Raw genomic sequence first — 16,312 nt, forward strand, 5'->3', positions numbered from 1 at the left:
ACAGTTTTATCAGTTAGACCAAGCAAGGTACTAATTACCCTTATTACAGTTTGTAGTCTGTCTCCTTGGTAATTATACTTAAAATCACTGAAATGCATTCTAAGTATCTTAGTGACTTCTGGATTCCCAGCCTCAAAGAGGATCACGTTTTAATTTATTCCCTGGTTCCTCAAAAAGGATATGAACTGCAGCTGGGCCAATATCTGTACTAAAGTAAAAAACTACTACAGTAAACTGTTTTCAAAACTGAATTCTTTTGTTGAGTTTCAAAGTTGTGGCCCAACTAAACAATGGGGGAAACATAATTTAAAGCATTATTTTGAATACCAAGAATTTGAAAGGCTAAAAAAGTTAAAGTCCTGTTGCTGAAGATACCGTGTACTCTGGACACAGAACTCAGGAAATCTGAACTGGATTTTACCTGGAATCTTCCTCCCGAGGACAGCTTTCAGAGTACCAGAAGATGCTATGCAAGCTGCCAAGGGAGGTAAGCAACAGACCTACCCGGCTATGATGCCCATGAACCACATTAATCAGCATGGGCAGATAGATATCCCTAAAGGTAACATAGTGGTGATCATATTTTGGCAATAATGGACAGCTTTCTAATGGACTTACTTAAGGCACACTCAGCAAGAGGGGAACCATGCCTGGTACTGGAAAGCTAGCCAGACTGAAGGAAATCCTGGATCTTAAGAAGAGAACCCTAAGTAAGCCTTCACAACCTTAACTTCATTCTAAGTGTGTGAACACACAGAAGTGTGGCTCTCATCCCTTGTCAAAGAAGCCTCTCTCTGCAACAAATGGAGACCATCACAGAAAAACACGGCAACAATACTAAAAGATGTTAAAGACATGCAAAGTGTGTGTGTGTGTGTGTGTGTGTGTGTGTGTGTGTGTGTGTGTGTGGCAAAAGAAAAAGGTCATGAATTCAAGAGGGAGTGAGAGTGAGGGGTGGGGAATGGGAAAGATGTTAAGGAGGGGAAGTGATGCAATTATACAGAAAAGGCCTGCTTGTAAAAAATTAAAATTAAGAGGTTATTCTAGGCATCTTTATCACGGGACCCTGAATGATGAAAATGGTTTTCCTTGTCCACTAGAGAGAGAGAGAGAGACCATTCAAAAGTGAGATGATTGAGGATGTGATTCAATGGTAGAGGCTTATCATGCACGAGGCCTTTAGTCAGAACCCAGTGTGGGAAGCCAAAGCAGGAGCATAATATCACACTGGCTACTATATTGTTTGGTACATAGGGTTCTTATTACTAGGCAGTCTTTAAAAGCCGAACTTGCTTTTTCCCTGTGGCTATTTAGTTGAATTTTCCATCACCCCATAGACTGGGACGGAGGAGCATTTTGTACCATTAGTGTCTTTCAACAGAAAGCTTTGGCTCTCTCAAGGAACACAGTGACAGTATGCTTCCAGAGTGTTACCATAGTCGATATAAGTCCAATGTGGGTCCATATGCTACATATTTACAGTGACGACAATAGCTTCACCAGTGAGGAACCAAGTGGCCAATCAAAATCGTATTGCTTGCTAACAGCAATGATTTGAAGTGAGAGACTCTTAAGAGTTTATTGAAGGAAATAGCAAAGAAAAAAAAAATAGACAATTTGACTAATTATAGAACACTGAGGTTGGCAAATCATCATCAACACCAATCTCTACTAGACAGAGCACTCACTGCTTGGAATGCACGGTAGAGATCGGCAAATGCTGATCTCATTCTGAAAGATTCCAGGTACTTAAGAACTTACACTTAAAAAGATTTTGGTTCACATCTTGGTTCTAACACTGGTTGCTTTTGACAAACCACTTGGTTTTGCAATGCTAATTCCTACCTAAAGACTGTCAGTCAAGTTAAGCAGTGTTCCAAAGAAAACAGAGAGTCACATGCTGCCCGTTACACATCTGGCCTAACTTGGGAGATTTTCACCAGGTCTGTAAGCACTACTTCCCTTCCTGGGGCCACACACTGCCTGTGGCTTTTGATAATCATGCATTGTTTTGATTTATGCTACAGCTTTGTGTGGTGTTGGGGGCTCACAAGTATGCATGGGTACATATATGTGGAAGTCAGAGGGTGACATTAGGTGTGATGAGACGGGTTTTTCACTTACCTGGAACTTAACAACTGTTTTAGGGAAGCTGGCCAGGAGCTCCTGCCCTCATTTCCCTCTTGATGGAAATAGCTATGTGCACCATTATGCCTGGCTTTTAATGTGGGTGCTGGGGATCAAATACATTTAACCCACAACTACAGCCAGAGGGCTGCACTGCAGCTTCTTAGAAGTGGTCTCCAACAGAGGAGGAACGAGCCCACTTCCTCTGGACTGACGTGGTTGTCAGCTACACACAGTGTCTTATAGAAAAAGAATCAGACTGCAGAGACCCGGGGGGAGGAGGGGTGGCATCTAGGAGGACCTGGCACATTAGAGTGGAAGGACAGTTAAGAACTAGCTGGGCAAAGAGGGAGGAAACCTTCTACCCAGAGGGCACAGCCTCATTACCAGGGTGGTTGGAAGAGCCTTCTGTACTTGGATGCATGTGACACAGACATGTGAGGGAGGAAGAGGGAGGCTGGGGGAGCGAGGAGGAGTCAGACCCCACAAGGAGCACACATTTGCAAAGACAGACTGACAAGCAGTAGGTGTGTGATAACTACTTTAATTAAATTGCCAGGATTCAACCTGAAGATTACATAAGGAAATGCAAAGAAAGTAAAGCTCATATTAAGGATCTCCCCCCCCCCCATTTTCTTTTTACCACGGAATTTATTGTTACTTTAACTTTTGTGAAAAGAGTATGGCTGATGGAACTCTGGATTCAACACTAAAATCCAGTATTGACCTTAAATAAATTTTATGAACTGGCTAAAATGTGTAAGTAACCAAGCGGTCAATATTTCATACACTGTGGCTTATGACATTTCTGCCAGAAGACCAAGCTATCTAATCTGTTGGTTCTTACCTGCTTCATAGGACGGACAGAACCAATAGTTTTCCACCCACTAAATGCTGTCCAGTTAGGGATCTCATTAGGCATAAGGAGGATTTGCCTTCCCAAGAAATTGGATCCTTCATAAGCTATCCATCTGCAGGAAAGCAAAAAAGAAAAACGTGAGACACTGCAAACAACAAAAGTAGCCTCTTACTGAGAACAACGGTTACACCATAATGCTTTACAGCTTCGGGGTCTGCAGATTTAAGTATATTATATATTTTTCCTGAAGATAGCCACTGCATCTGGAGTCAGAATGAAATGTCAGCCTCCTGCACTTCCAAAATGAATGAGGTTCCCTCCAACTATGAAACTCTCTGTCTCCCCCCCTCTCTCCCTGCCCCAAGGCAAGGTTTCTCTATATAACAATCCTGGCTGTCCTGGAACTCACTCTGTAGACTAGGCTGGCCTCGAACTCAGAGATCCACCTGCCTCTGCCTCCTGACTGCTGGATTAAAGGTGTGCGCCACCACCATCCAGCTTTATACTTGTTTGACATAGCAAATCTCAAAGCACTTTACGACACTGAAACGCCTCTCTTGGCCTCCCACCCTTACTTAGGATGAAACATTCTTCCTTCCTTAGGTTGTCACATGTGCTTCAGAACTTCTCCAGATAGCTTTTACAAGTCTGCCCACAACCTCCCCAGGCCACCAAGGACTACCCAAAGAAATTTTACACTTTTTTCAAAGATGGCTCCTTTGCAAATCTTCCCTAACACTGTTGTGTGTAATCTTGGTTGTGTAAAAGTAGGTGAAACCCAGGACACTCCTGATGCAAAGTCCTGTCCATTTCTTCCCAGCCTGGCTTTGGCACCACTACGACGGCTTCCTAAATGTGAGACAGGAGACCCACAAACCAAAGGCACTCTCTGGCCCTTGACAGAACAGTATGCTGAGCCCTGTGTTCACTAGTCGCCAAACTGGGTAACTAAACACTAGGGCTGCCGGAAGAACCCACAATTTGCAGGGAGACCCAAGGTCTCTGAGACACTTTAAAGAAAGTGTGGAGGATGAGGCTTGCTTCAGACAGTACCCTGGAAGGGCAGTTGGTGCTGTCCAACATTTAATCAGTCTGTAACCAGGGAGATGAGTTGGTGTGGACCAGTGTCCCCTATGGCCCTATGTGAAGCACTTGGTCTGCAGTATGTAGTCTGCAACTACCTGGGATGTAGTAGAACCTTCAGGATGTGGCACCTGGTGGGGGTTCTTGAAGGGACATTGTTACCACGGTCCCTTCCTTTTCTTCCTTTTGCTTCTTGGCTCATGACATCTCCCCCCCCCCCCCCAACTCACACTCCTATCCTGGTATGCTACCTCTATGCACATCTCAGACTAGAACCTTAAGAACAAAGCACAACTTTTCTAAGTGCCTCAGGCATTTGTTACATTTGTTACAGGGAACCTACTGATACAGCAGTGGCTGCTTGCTGTCCTTTCTTTATCTTACACAGGAGCATTGGCTAGTGCAGGAAAAGACACCACACTTTCTACATAAAGGTGTGGGCAGGAGGGAAGAACTGAGGAAAGTATGAATTAATAAGCATGAGTAGAGTCCTGACTCAAACTGACTGCTTTGAGGAGAAGTCCCTTTTCCTACAACTGCGATCAGCCTTGGGCAAATTATGTGCATACTGAAGACAGTGGGGGTAGACAGCCTTCCACTGACAAGTTAGGACTACCTGCACAAATCCAATCAACCATGTGCAAAGGGCAAAGGTGGGCTATGAAGACCACAGACGCTAAGCCACCTCTCCAGCTTTTAACAAATGAATCCCACACATGGAAAAGTATGTGGGATCTCATTACCATTGTGGATCCCAGATGCAACAGTGCACAAATGGTCATGGAGTAAGTGGTTCAGCATGAAATGGTCTCCTGCAAGGGCTTTAAACAGACCCACTGTCCTTGACTGTGTTCAGCAATTCTGTCGTGGAGAATTGTGAATGGTAGACAGATAAAAAGCAACCAGGCATAAATGGTGTCAGGTGCAACTGCACACATTGTCTAGAAAGGAGTAAAATTAGGAAGGTGAAAACTCCAGCAGTGTCTCAAATATCATTTAACTTAGATATGTTAAAAAGAAAGAAAAAGAAAATCCTATAGAGGGTTTTGAAATGCAACTCAAGTGGTACTAGTTAACTGGGAAATAATATTCTGGACTCCTATGCTAAGACAGTAAACCAATCTTAATAAAGGCCAAACCATGAACAATACTTTTCAGAAGAAAATTTAAATTGTCATATGTGTGAATTATGGTAAGAGCCATTTTGTAATAGTTGCCTTAATTTTCAATTTATCTTCTTGACTTTTATTAATTACCCCATCTGTTTAAAGAGTTATTACCACACCATTTAAAAACCATAAGCAATAGAATCATTTTCATATTAACTATCAACAGCTATGCATGTTTTCATAGTTGAGTTTTGGTTGAAAATAGCAGCAGTACAGGAACAGAGGCTGGCTTCTGTGTCATAGTCTCAGGAATGGACAGAGAAGGGGATTTCCGGGGGGGGGGGGGACTTCAACTACTGGCCCCTCGACAGACTCTGTTAAACACAGATGCTCAAGTACTACCAAATATGTACATTAATAACAGTGCTTTTAAAAGATAACTTCCCAAAATGTAAACACCCAGGGCCTGTGGAAGCCAGCTCCACTCTGACAAGGAACAGAAAAGTTGGGAGGCATGCTGCATCAACCAGTGTGGTCCATAGGAAAGGAGCATTCCAGTAGGGACTGCTTTTGGACAAACTCAGGTCAAACCATCTTAAGTCTTTTAAATAGTCACTTGCCTTCCACAGGCAATGCTATTCACAGTCAAAATTGATGATTTCATGGAATTTCCTCTGAAAGGGAAGTGAGTTCAAGTAAGGAAAGCTAACTGGTAGAAATGCTTTATGACCAATGCTCTCTGGGTACCAGCCACCCTCCCCAAAAAGTTCTGTCCCAGACCACTGCATACCATCATGTCCTGGACATGGCTTTATCTCCTCCCGTTTAAACAGAAGCTACTACTGTTACCAAGAGCAACAGCAGCACCAGCAGGCTAATGCAGCAACCGAGCGGCTCTACACTACATCAGTGGCTAACCCAGAGTGAGCCCCTTTCTCATACTCACAATCCACTCTTTATCCATACAGACTGGGTATAGAAGTGTAGGTCCTTGTTCAAAACAGAATTCACAGCGTCTTCAAGATGTAATTCTCTCCCCTCACAGTGTTCCAGAGCAAAAAGGCTAATGGAAGGCTCTTCAAAAACCTAACAGATACAGAAAGAGAAAAAGCATCATGATAGGTGTGGGCACATCTGGAAAGTTAGTTTGAGGGTTCAAGAATGATTTGCGTCTTCAAGATGTAATTCTCTCCCCTCACAGTGTTCCAGAGCAAAAAGGCTAATGGAAGGCTCTTCAAAAACCTAACAGATACAGAAAGAGAAAAAGCATCATGATAGGTGTGGGCACATCTGGAAAGTTAGTTTGAGGGTTCAAGAATGATTTATTTCTCCATTTAAAATGGTGCAGGGAAAATGTATCAAATAACTGATATTATGTTTTTTTTTTTTTGAGATTATGTCTTAAAGTGTTTTTAAGAGTTTAAATGAATCCAGAAAGGATATTGTAAAACAGCAGCTGGGTTAAACTGGCAAACAGTACAGCTTAGCAGCATTAGCCAAACAAGAGATATAAATAACAAAGCAAAGTGGGAAATTGCCCACTTCCCTTCTGAGAGAAAGGACCAGTCCAGGCCAGTAAACTTTTTCACTTGAGAGCATCCATTGTTTCTAAACTCAACGACTCCTCTTCTAGGGGTCTGATATATCAGATATGTCTGCATGTGGATTATTAAATTGTGTACTGTTTCAACGTAAACATTTCCTTTTATAAATGTATGGAAATGTATACGCACAACTGATTTGCATGTGTTAAGTCAGAAGGGTGACCCAGTGCTGATCTGGACATGAGTATGGAGATTACAGAGATGACTATTATGCAGAAAGAGTGCTCAAGAAATGTTTTTAAAAGTCGTCTGTGTGCTGATGCCTTTCCCAAATTTGAAGATAGCAAGATATAAAAATTAATAGTAAGTATTCAGAATAATAGTAAGGACAGAATAATCTCTATTTTATAAGAACAATAGAAACTACAAGAAGTCAATTACAAATGGAGCTCTGTAAATGTCATGGCTCTGGGCCATGTTAAATTAGAAGAGCGCCAATCACTCGGGGCTAAAGATTCGTCTTGGGAGTCAGCAGAAAAAAGACATTCCTGCCAGGTCAATTCTAAGCCATGCAAAGTGGGTACAGTTTTAAAGAGGAGTGTGTGGGCAGGTTATGAAAGAAAAAGAATGTCTGAATAATTTAATAATAATACATTTCAATTTTGTCCCATCAATTAATATCTGTTGGGATAATAATAGTAATAATTACCATTGCTTAGTAATGGCTTAGTTGTCATTACTTCTCCAACTGTCTAACTGGGTATATATATATTATTCATATTTCTATGGCAATGAGGGTCTAAAACCTGAATAAACACAAGTATATTTATAATATTTACCCAGATTGTATCAATGCATAAATTTCATTCTTGAAACAGAAATATGTTTAATTACAGAATGCTTTCTGGAACCCTCAGAGTGTTTTCTTAAACACCATAAATAAAAACTACATTCATTTTTAAATGTGAAAAACTCCACATCTGAAACTACATTCACATTAGGGACATGAAACTGAACCTACACCTTTAATCCCTAAGGTTTACCTCTGATGTAGGTACTACTGTTATCCACACTCTGCAGCTGAGGGTCAAGGCACAGGTCACAGAGTTAAGGGAAGGGACTGGCTCCTGATCCTATGCCCGATGGCCCCAGAAGCCATAAATCCCTCTTCTAGAACTCTAATATGTTTTAAGTACCAATCATTTTATGATGCAGAATACCAGCGGTCAGCATGTATGAGGTTATCTGAGGCACAGAACTTCCACGCGTTCAGCTGGTGAAGAGCTAAGGTCCCAACTTTCTACTCCCAAATAAACCTGCCAACTATACCTGAAGGTGTATGTACTCCACTGGGAAAACTACAATCACATCCTCACACTTTCAAAAAAGCTTAAATCTAAGTGCTAATTTTAACTTCTTAAGAACCAATATATGACATACCCCGACACTGTACACTTCAGTTCCTTATCTTTCAAATCAGTGTTTACAAGGAAAAGGAGCTGACAACTGTAACCCAGGACTTACTAACTGGCTAGGCTGTAGACATAACATTTTTACTTAGTATTAGAAAGACACCAAAACCAACCCTATCTGTACAGTACAACTTAAGCTCCCCAAGTATCTGCGAAACAATCCAGGAAGTGCAATCAAACTGCAACCAAACTAACCTAGAGACAAGAACCATAACGTGTGGCCTAAATACTATTCACTTCCAGGAAATGCCAGACTACCAGGAAAGGCTAAATGAGATGACAGTAATCTAACCCTGGAGCCCATCAAGTCCTGATTTTGGATGAACATGAGTTAACCATTGTGTGTGGGCCGCTACCCTATTCCCGAGCATTGCCCTGACAGACTAAGTACCAGTTCATTTCATCCTCACATGGAAGTAAATAGATCAGACAGTGAAGACCTAGAGAAAAAACACACACACTTAAGTTTCCATGGTGGTATCCGAGCCAAGCCAAGAGCCAGCAGACACTGAGACTTCACCAGCTACCCTTCCTACAGAGCCCTTTTCATTTATTTAGAAAAGTTAAGTTTCACCATTCATGATGGCATCCCCTTTCAGATAAGTTATAATTCATTTAGAAAAGAACAAATAACATATGGACATCCACCTAGGAGCCACACGTATTTATTGCAACTTGCTTCTCCGTTTGTACTTTTCTAACTTTCACTGGCAAATAATGTGTATGTATTTACTAGGTTCACGGTACGTACAATGTAAGACTGTCAAATCAGAGGTACTAGTATTTAAACTTTGTTGAATATGAACTATCAACATCTAATTTTTTAATACAACATGTAATGAAATGTTTTAACAATATACAAAATTTTTTAATAGCCAATACATTTTATTAAATATGTCAAGTTGGATGACTTAATAATTTTAGAGTTTGTTAGCATTTAGCCATTCAGTATGATAATATTGTCACTTTTGAACCTTTATATTCTTCTAACTTCCAGTTGTTTAAAATTAGTAAAAGGCTAGCTAAAATTAGAGATTACCATTTTCCTCTATGTACCTAGATTTCTGGCATTTAATGCTTGGCCAGCATTACAGAGTTCAATAGGCAAAATTTTTGTATCCAAAAATGTATGTAAGTGAAATTTACTGAGCACACCTAAATTTCAAGTCAAGAGTCTGCTTTTCCTGCCGTGATGTTTGGAACTACTGCTCATGCATGCAGCTGCCTGCTGCTAACTCTATGCTGCATACTTCCTGCTTCATCTCTCAGTATTGCAGCACACACCCTCCCGTTGCTCCCACTGTAGCTGCATGCGGACAATCACATTCATCTGCAGACCCCCAGGGTCGTAAGGCAGTCAATTCCTGCCAACCAACTACATTTTCAGTAATCCTGCAGTTAAACCAAATTTCGGTACTGTAAGGCAATAGTGAGCATTTCTTTGATGTTTGAATTTGTATTCCTGTGATCATCCTTGAGGTTTAATATCTTTTGTGTGCCCTAAGTCATGTTCTCCTCATCTATAAATGGTGGGTTTATAGCCTTTGTTGACTTTTTTCCACTTCATGTGAAGAGCTCTCCGTGTATTCTATACAAGAAACCTTTATGAGTTAATACTGCAAGCATGTTCTTTCGATTTGTAGCTTGCTGGGGGCAGGCTGAGTAAATTGATGCCTGATCATCCACAACATAAAAATATCAACCTAATTCTGGGAATCAGTGGACACAGGAAAGGGGACACTGCAGACATGACTAGCAGTTGAGGATCTTAATCTGGATTACAGAGGTAATCAGAGTATAACCACAAGGTCCTTAAAGCAAGGCGGGTCAGTCAGAGATCAGACACAGCCACCGGGGGCAGACATGCTTCAGAGACCATGGAGACCAGCATGGCCACAATGAGGAAAAGCTGCTAGCCTCTAGAGGTCAGGACATGTTTTACCACCTAGAGATTTACAGACGAAAACCCACTGGCACAGTGAGTCCTGTTCAGAGCTGTGACCAATGGCAGTGATGGTTAAAAAACAAAACAGAAAAATCAGCTGGAAATATGGAGAGTGACCAGGTAGGGCTGAAAATTGCCTTGTGGTATAGGTTTATTTGTTGCTGTGAATGTGTGCATGTGTGTGTGAGAGTGCATGTGTGAGAGTGTGCATTGTGAGAGTGTGTGTGTGTGAATGAGTGTGATGTGTGTATGTGAGTGTATGTGTCTGAGTGTGTGTCTGTGTGAGTGTGTGTGTGAATGTGGTGTGTGTGTGTGTGTGTGTGTGTGTGTGTGTGTGTGTGTGTGTGTGGTATTTTGTGTCAACTGACACAAAATCATCTGGGATGAGGGAACCTTAAGCGAGAAGACACCTTCACAGGACTGGCCTGTAGGCAAGTCTACATGACATTTTCTTGATTAAACACTGACGTGGGAGGGCCCAGGCCACTGTGTGTGGTGCCACGCCTTGGCCATGTGGTCCAGATCATAGGAAGGCTGGCTGAGCAAGGCCATGAGGAGCAAGCCAGTAAGTATCTTCCTACCATGGCCTCTGCTTCAGTTCCTACTCCAGCTTCCTGTCCTGTTTTCCCTCAATGATCATGTGTGACCTAAGAGTTTTAAGTTGAAATAAACCCTTTACTCCCCAAGTTGCTTTTGGTCCTGGTATTCTGTGACAGTAAACTAAGACATGCTTCAGACATGAGGTCACCTGTGCTAATTAAATTTAGATCTTAACAGCCAGAGGCAGAGGAAACAAAACAACACAAAATGGGAAATTGATGAAGGGCACTGGCGGAGGGGGCGGGGGAGGGGGCGGTGGGGGCGTAAGGGTGGAGCTTTGTGAAGGAGAACTGAGCAGGGATGAGACTGTACCAGAAGGTGGCACAAAAGATGCTCGTAAGAAACCAATGGCCAGCTCAGAGGCAGAAAATAAACAGGTGGTTTGGTGAAAGGAGAGAGAAATCTCTGAATTTGGTGAAGGGGAGGGAAATGAGGAGAGGGAAGCAAAAATACAGTATAATATCCAGTACTCAGCTACTGATCGGGTAGTTCCATCAACGACACACAGACGACACACAGACTGTAGGGCTAGCAGACAGGGCTGGTAATGGTGATGGATTTCAACAGAATTGAACAACTCTAAGAGGGGAAGCGGGATGCTGCTACACTGCTTCTGCCAAGGAACCTCACGGAAGGAAGTGTTAGGGACAAGAAGCTGCTGCTTATGGCACAGACTTGGAACTGGCTATGTTGGCTGAGGTGAGAGGTAGCGTTACAACAACAGAAATTGCGGGCGCACGCGAGAGAGGGTATCTGAGGGTGCAGGAAGAAGAGGCTATCTGCATTTCATGACACAAGTCCACTAGCGTATCTAATTCTCTGTTGTCTTTGATTTAGTGCTTTCTAAAAGAACGTGGTAGACACGGGTGCACACTAATTACACTGAACAGGTAAATGTAAAATGAATGTTCAATAATAGCAGTATTCTGCAGTATTCTTAATACTTCTACAGAGAATTCAGTCACTTTAAAGATTCCCCACCCCCCATCAAAGCAAAACAGAAAACCTGTATAAACTTTCCTCTCCCTACTTACTAATTACAAATTACAGTTGTGCTTTCTATTGCCGGAGCCTGCACATCGCCACCGCCACTGTGCTTGGCCCTCCGGTCATCAGATTACTCTTCTGCACCCGATACAACCGTTTCTAAATATAGACCGCCATGGTTTCAGCCAAACATGTAAGCCTCTTTAACCTTAACAGTTGATCCCTTTCATCTTAGAAAAACATCTGATCACCATCACCAAGCACACCAGCCAAGGTTGGCAGAACTCGTCCAGTCCAAAGAAACAACCAAAGGAACAGGTTCTGAGGTGACCGGAAACTTACACCAAGGAATACAATCACGCCCCAAGACGAACTGGGATGAAACCTCTGAGCTTCAGTGCACTTTCCCGACACACCCTGCTCTGCTGTTACTTTTCTTGGATGCTGATAAAAAAAACCAAAGAGTTTCCCACAGTAGACCCTATAAGAAATCTAAGAGGGAATTGGGGCCATATATTATCATGTACCGTGTTCTTCATCTGACAGGCCACCAAACCTCTTCTAGGCTCCCTGACTAAAGAGTCCCAATAATCCTTTTCTTCTCTTTAAAAAAGACACTGGCTCTGTGACAAGGGCAGAACGAAGGACACACAGAGGTCTTTCAAATGTCCCCATCTTGTTCCCAAAACTCCGATAACAGAGACAACCTGAGTTTTTACAGTTAAGGTGAACTGCTTGAGTATTATCAACTTCACTAATGCTGGGGGAGGAAGGAGAAAAGCCAATTCTCCCAGCCCATTGGTGAGTCTTGGTCTTAAATGCTTTCAGCAACGGAAAGGAAGCAGACACGTGACACCATCTGTGCACACGCATCCCGTGTGATGCTGGCTGTTTTGTTTTCTTTTTCTGTATAATTATTTTCTGTATACAAGAATCCCATGTGAGTCTGGTTTGTTTTTATTTTTTCTGTGCACAAGGATCTGAACACAGGCATCTTGTGTGACTCTCTGGCTGGCTTTTATTTTTTCCTGTCTTTCACTGCACTGTCATAAACAGTCATAACCCTGATCAAAGACGGTCCGATTGAGCACCCTCGTCCACCAATAAGACACATCACAACTAAAAGCTGTTGAAGGATTAAAAGCACCTGTTGTAACAGGTTTCTTTCTGAGGTGTTAACTGAGATCCAGATAAGTAAAAGACAGTCCCAGGTCACTTTAGTGGGAACCAACTTATATAAACGACGTGGAAACAAGGCAGGGACGCTCTTCTCACTATTAACTTATTGCAGCACTACAGATTACATACTCCAGAATCCCCACAACTGTAACATCCACCTTTACAGGCAGAAGTCAGGCTGGACAAAGCTGCCCTGTGTAGCTGGGTGGTGGTGGCACACACCTTTAGTCCCAGCACTCGGGAGGCAGAGGAAGGCAGTTCTCTATAAGTTCGAGGGCAGCCTGGTCTACAGTGCTAGTTCCAGGACAGGCTCCAAAGCAATACAGAGAAACCCTGTCTCTCCCGCCCTCCCCCCCCCAAAAAAAAAAAACCCAAAACAAACAAACTAACAAAAAAACCTTGTCATTTGTGGAACACTCTGATCCCGTATGAAGATGAAGTCTAAAGGCTCTTCAATGTGATACATCATGGTACCAGGTACTAAGTCTTAATATTATCTACAAAACTGCAGTCAATACCCTCACAAGCTGCAAGGCTCACCATCCAAAGCAAAGTCAATAGATTACCTTATACACAAACTTAACACAGCCAGACAGAAACACTCCCTGCAATGAATCTGGGATCATGCTGGACTGTGGCACAGGCACAGACACTAAAAGGTCCAATATCCTAAGACCACACGAGTGACAGAGAAAGAGGCTGGGATGGGGACACAGAAGACCAGGGTCTTCTGTATGTGCCTGGGACCTGGAGAGGTGGCTCCTTTTCAGGGAACGGTCGACTAGGTACACTGATTTCGACATACATACCTTATACCAAATAGCATGCTCAAGAACTAACTTTCTGGTGACTAAATCAGTTTCACAGGTTCTTCCTGATGGGCAGAAAATTCCCTGAAGTGCCCTGTACACACTTCTTAAGCATTCCAATCATTGGGCTCTACATTTGAACAGATTACTTAAAACTGAGTTGACCAAGTTCACCAAGTTAAAAATCTTGCAAAACCCTTTTAATAAAGTACTTGCATATTTAAGACATCTCTTGCTTCTAGAGTTAATTAACACCAAGCATTATCTCTGTTGATATGACTAATGAAATTTCCTTTAAAAATTAAATCAAATCCCTTTCCCCGTAAATGTGGATGGCTTTGCAATGCCATCAGGACCTGTATGAGCATATCACAGTTTCTGTCTCTGTGCCTCTTACCATTTTAGTAATGGACCGGAAGCATTAGGAGCCACTTAAAGTGTCCGTGGGCCCAGAGAGAGACACCAAGAATTCTATTTCTATTCCCTCCTCAGCCAAGATGCTATTCTTAGCCTGATACCAAGAATACTCTCTCCAGGAATGCCTTGTGAAACAAGATGACTCTGCTAAGGTTCAGATCAAAGGAGCTGAGTGTGGGCATTATCCCGGGTCAGCTCTGGCCAGAGTCTGTCACTTTCACTGTTACCTAAGTCTTTTCTCCAGCTCTGACCAGACATGTCCTTGCAGAATCGTCTTAATAAGGACTCTGCAGCATCCTAGACTCTCATTACTTCTATTGCACAGACTCTGGACAACAGATGCCCAGACCTGACAGCCCAGAGAGCCAATCTGGGTTTTCGGGAGACATGTGTGGCAAAAAAAAAAAAAGAATTTACAAACACGGGCCTCCATGGGGACTCAGATAACTCCACCCGGACTAGGCAGTGAAGTCCTAGCTTCCTAAATCCAAGTTTAAAGTCATTGCCATTGGTGTTCCATGTCTTGATGGCTCTTGGAAACCCAAGGAGCAAATTATCCTGTGATGTAAAGGTACCAATTACAATGTAAAGGTAACTACAGTATCCTTTTTATAATTAAACAGCTACATCAATTTTTGAGCATCTCATTTAATACTTCGATGGCTTCACAGAGTCAGTTTTGTTGTTCTTGCTATAGTTAACAGATGAGAAACTGCCAGTTTCAACCAAGCTGAGGAAAAATACCAAACTGAGATTTAAGCACAAGTCTACATTACTCGAATTCTTGGAGATTACATTCCCTACAAATCACCTTTGGCTGGATTTCAGGAGTGAACCTCAATTTCATAATAACCAATAATTAAACTACTCCTCTTTTGATAACTACTCCTCTTTTTGGCATGTCCCATTGAAGTATTTTTCTAATTTCACGTTATAAACTCTTCTTCAAAGAGCTGTGCCTTTCATGTACATTATTGTACTTAGGACTTGTTAAAAAGCCTATGAGATGGATTTGATCACTGCAGCCTTCTTTGCAGACTAGCAAGCTCAAGTTCAGAGAGACAACCCATCTTGACTGGAATTACAGAAGTGGGAAATGGTGCCACTGAACTCAAATGCTTGCCTCTAATGCACGAGCCCGGGCCCTAGGTTCTTACATAGCTATGTCTCATAACCATGAGCACACGTTACTCACGTAGTCAATGGGCTTGAGAGCTCTGACTCTAGCTGATGGGCAGCCACAGGAAGCAAGGTCAACGTAGAGGCCTTCTTCCAATACACACTGGTGATAGAAAACATCTTCTTGGTAATACAGGAGCCAGCTACAAAACAAGCAGTAAGACACTCAAATTGCATTCCATCCTCGAGGTTGTACAGTCATCCAGCTATAGAAAATAGGCTACAGAAGTCACGGCAGTGCGGGGCAGGGCAGTGCCAGCCAACAAATAGTGACTCCTCTTGTTTTCTTTCTGCGTACTAAGCCCCATGCATGAGTCACTGATACTATTTCACGACGCCCTCCAAAACTGCTTAAGTGGAAGACATAAATTCATTTTTACAGTCAACACTATATAAAAGATCATAAAAGGTGAGGTGATTTCCCCAAGATTCATCAATTAAATGGCCGGGCTGAAACCCAAAGTGAAAAGACATCTTATAAATTTAGTGCCTTTAAGTTAAAAAACAAAACAAAAAACAAAAACAAAACAAAACAAAACAAAGCAAAACAAAAACATACCCTGGGATCAAATTTTGATCATGATTAATCAAAGGAATTAAGTTGTTTTGGGGAAAAGTCACTTTTATATCAGACAGCTAAGAGAAAAATAATTTTTTTGAAGTGAATCCTTCATGTTAAGTTATATTCAACACATCACATGGCCAGAACCTGGCTAAGGTTGCTCTTTCTAAAGGAGGAGCCCAAGGGGAAATTTATTGGCTATTAGTAATTTAGTTTGGGTGTATTTACATTTTAGCCTGTGATTGAAGAATGGTAGTATTGTCTGTACTTTACCTAGGCCACGTTAATTCTTTATTACCACAGGAATGCGGGTGGCACTGCAATTTACTGTCATGTTCTCCTGTGTGATGAACATTTCACTGCTGACATTTATCAAGGCTTTTAAACATACTAGGCAGAAAGCCAGGCCCTTCATTTGCAGTATTCTATTTAATGCTTAA

At 42.1% G+C, this 16,312-nt stretch overlaps 1 protein-coding gene across 1 annotated transcript in view; it reads right to left on the reverse strand.

Moving 5' to 3' along the window:
- Crybg3 (crystallin beta-gamma domain containing 3) overlaps window positions 1–16,312 on the reverse strand; it is a 97,009-nt gene that overhangs the window by 5,004 nt on the left and 75,693 nt on the right. Inside the window, exons 17-19 of the mRNA XM_051191716.1 lie at window positions 15,327–15,453; window positions 6,125–6,264; window positions 2,975–3,098 (exon numbers count right to left, since the gene is read on the reverse strand). Of these exons, the coding sequence (XP_051047673.1) occupies window positions 2,975–3,098; window positions 6,125–6,264; window positions 15,327–15,453 (391 nt within the window). The remainder of the gene's footprint in view (window positions 1–2,974; window positions 3,099–6,124; window positions 6,265–15,326; window positions 15,454–16,312) is intronic.

This window comes from Phodopus roborovskii, unplaced genomic scaffold (genome assembly GCF_943737965.1).
Source record: "Phodopus roborovskii unplaced genomic scaffold, PHOROB, whole genome shotgun sequence".
NCBI lineage: Eukaryota > Metazoa > Chordata > Mammalia > Rodentia > Cricetidae > Phodopus > Phodopus roborovskii.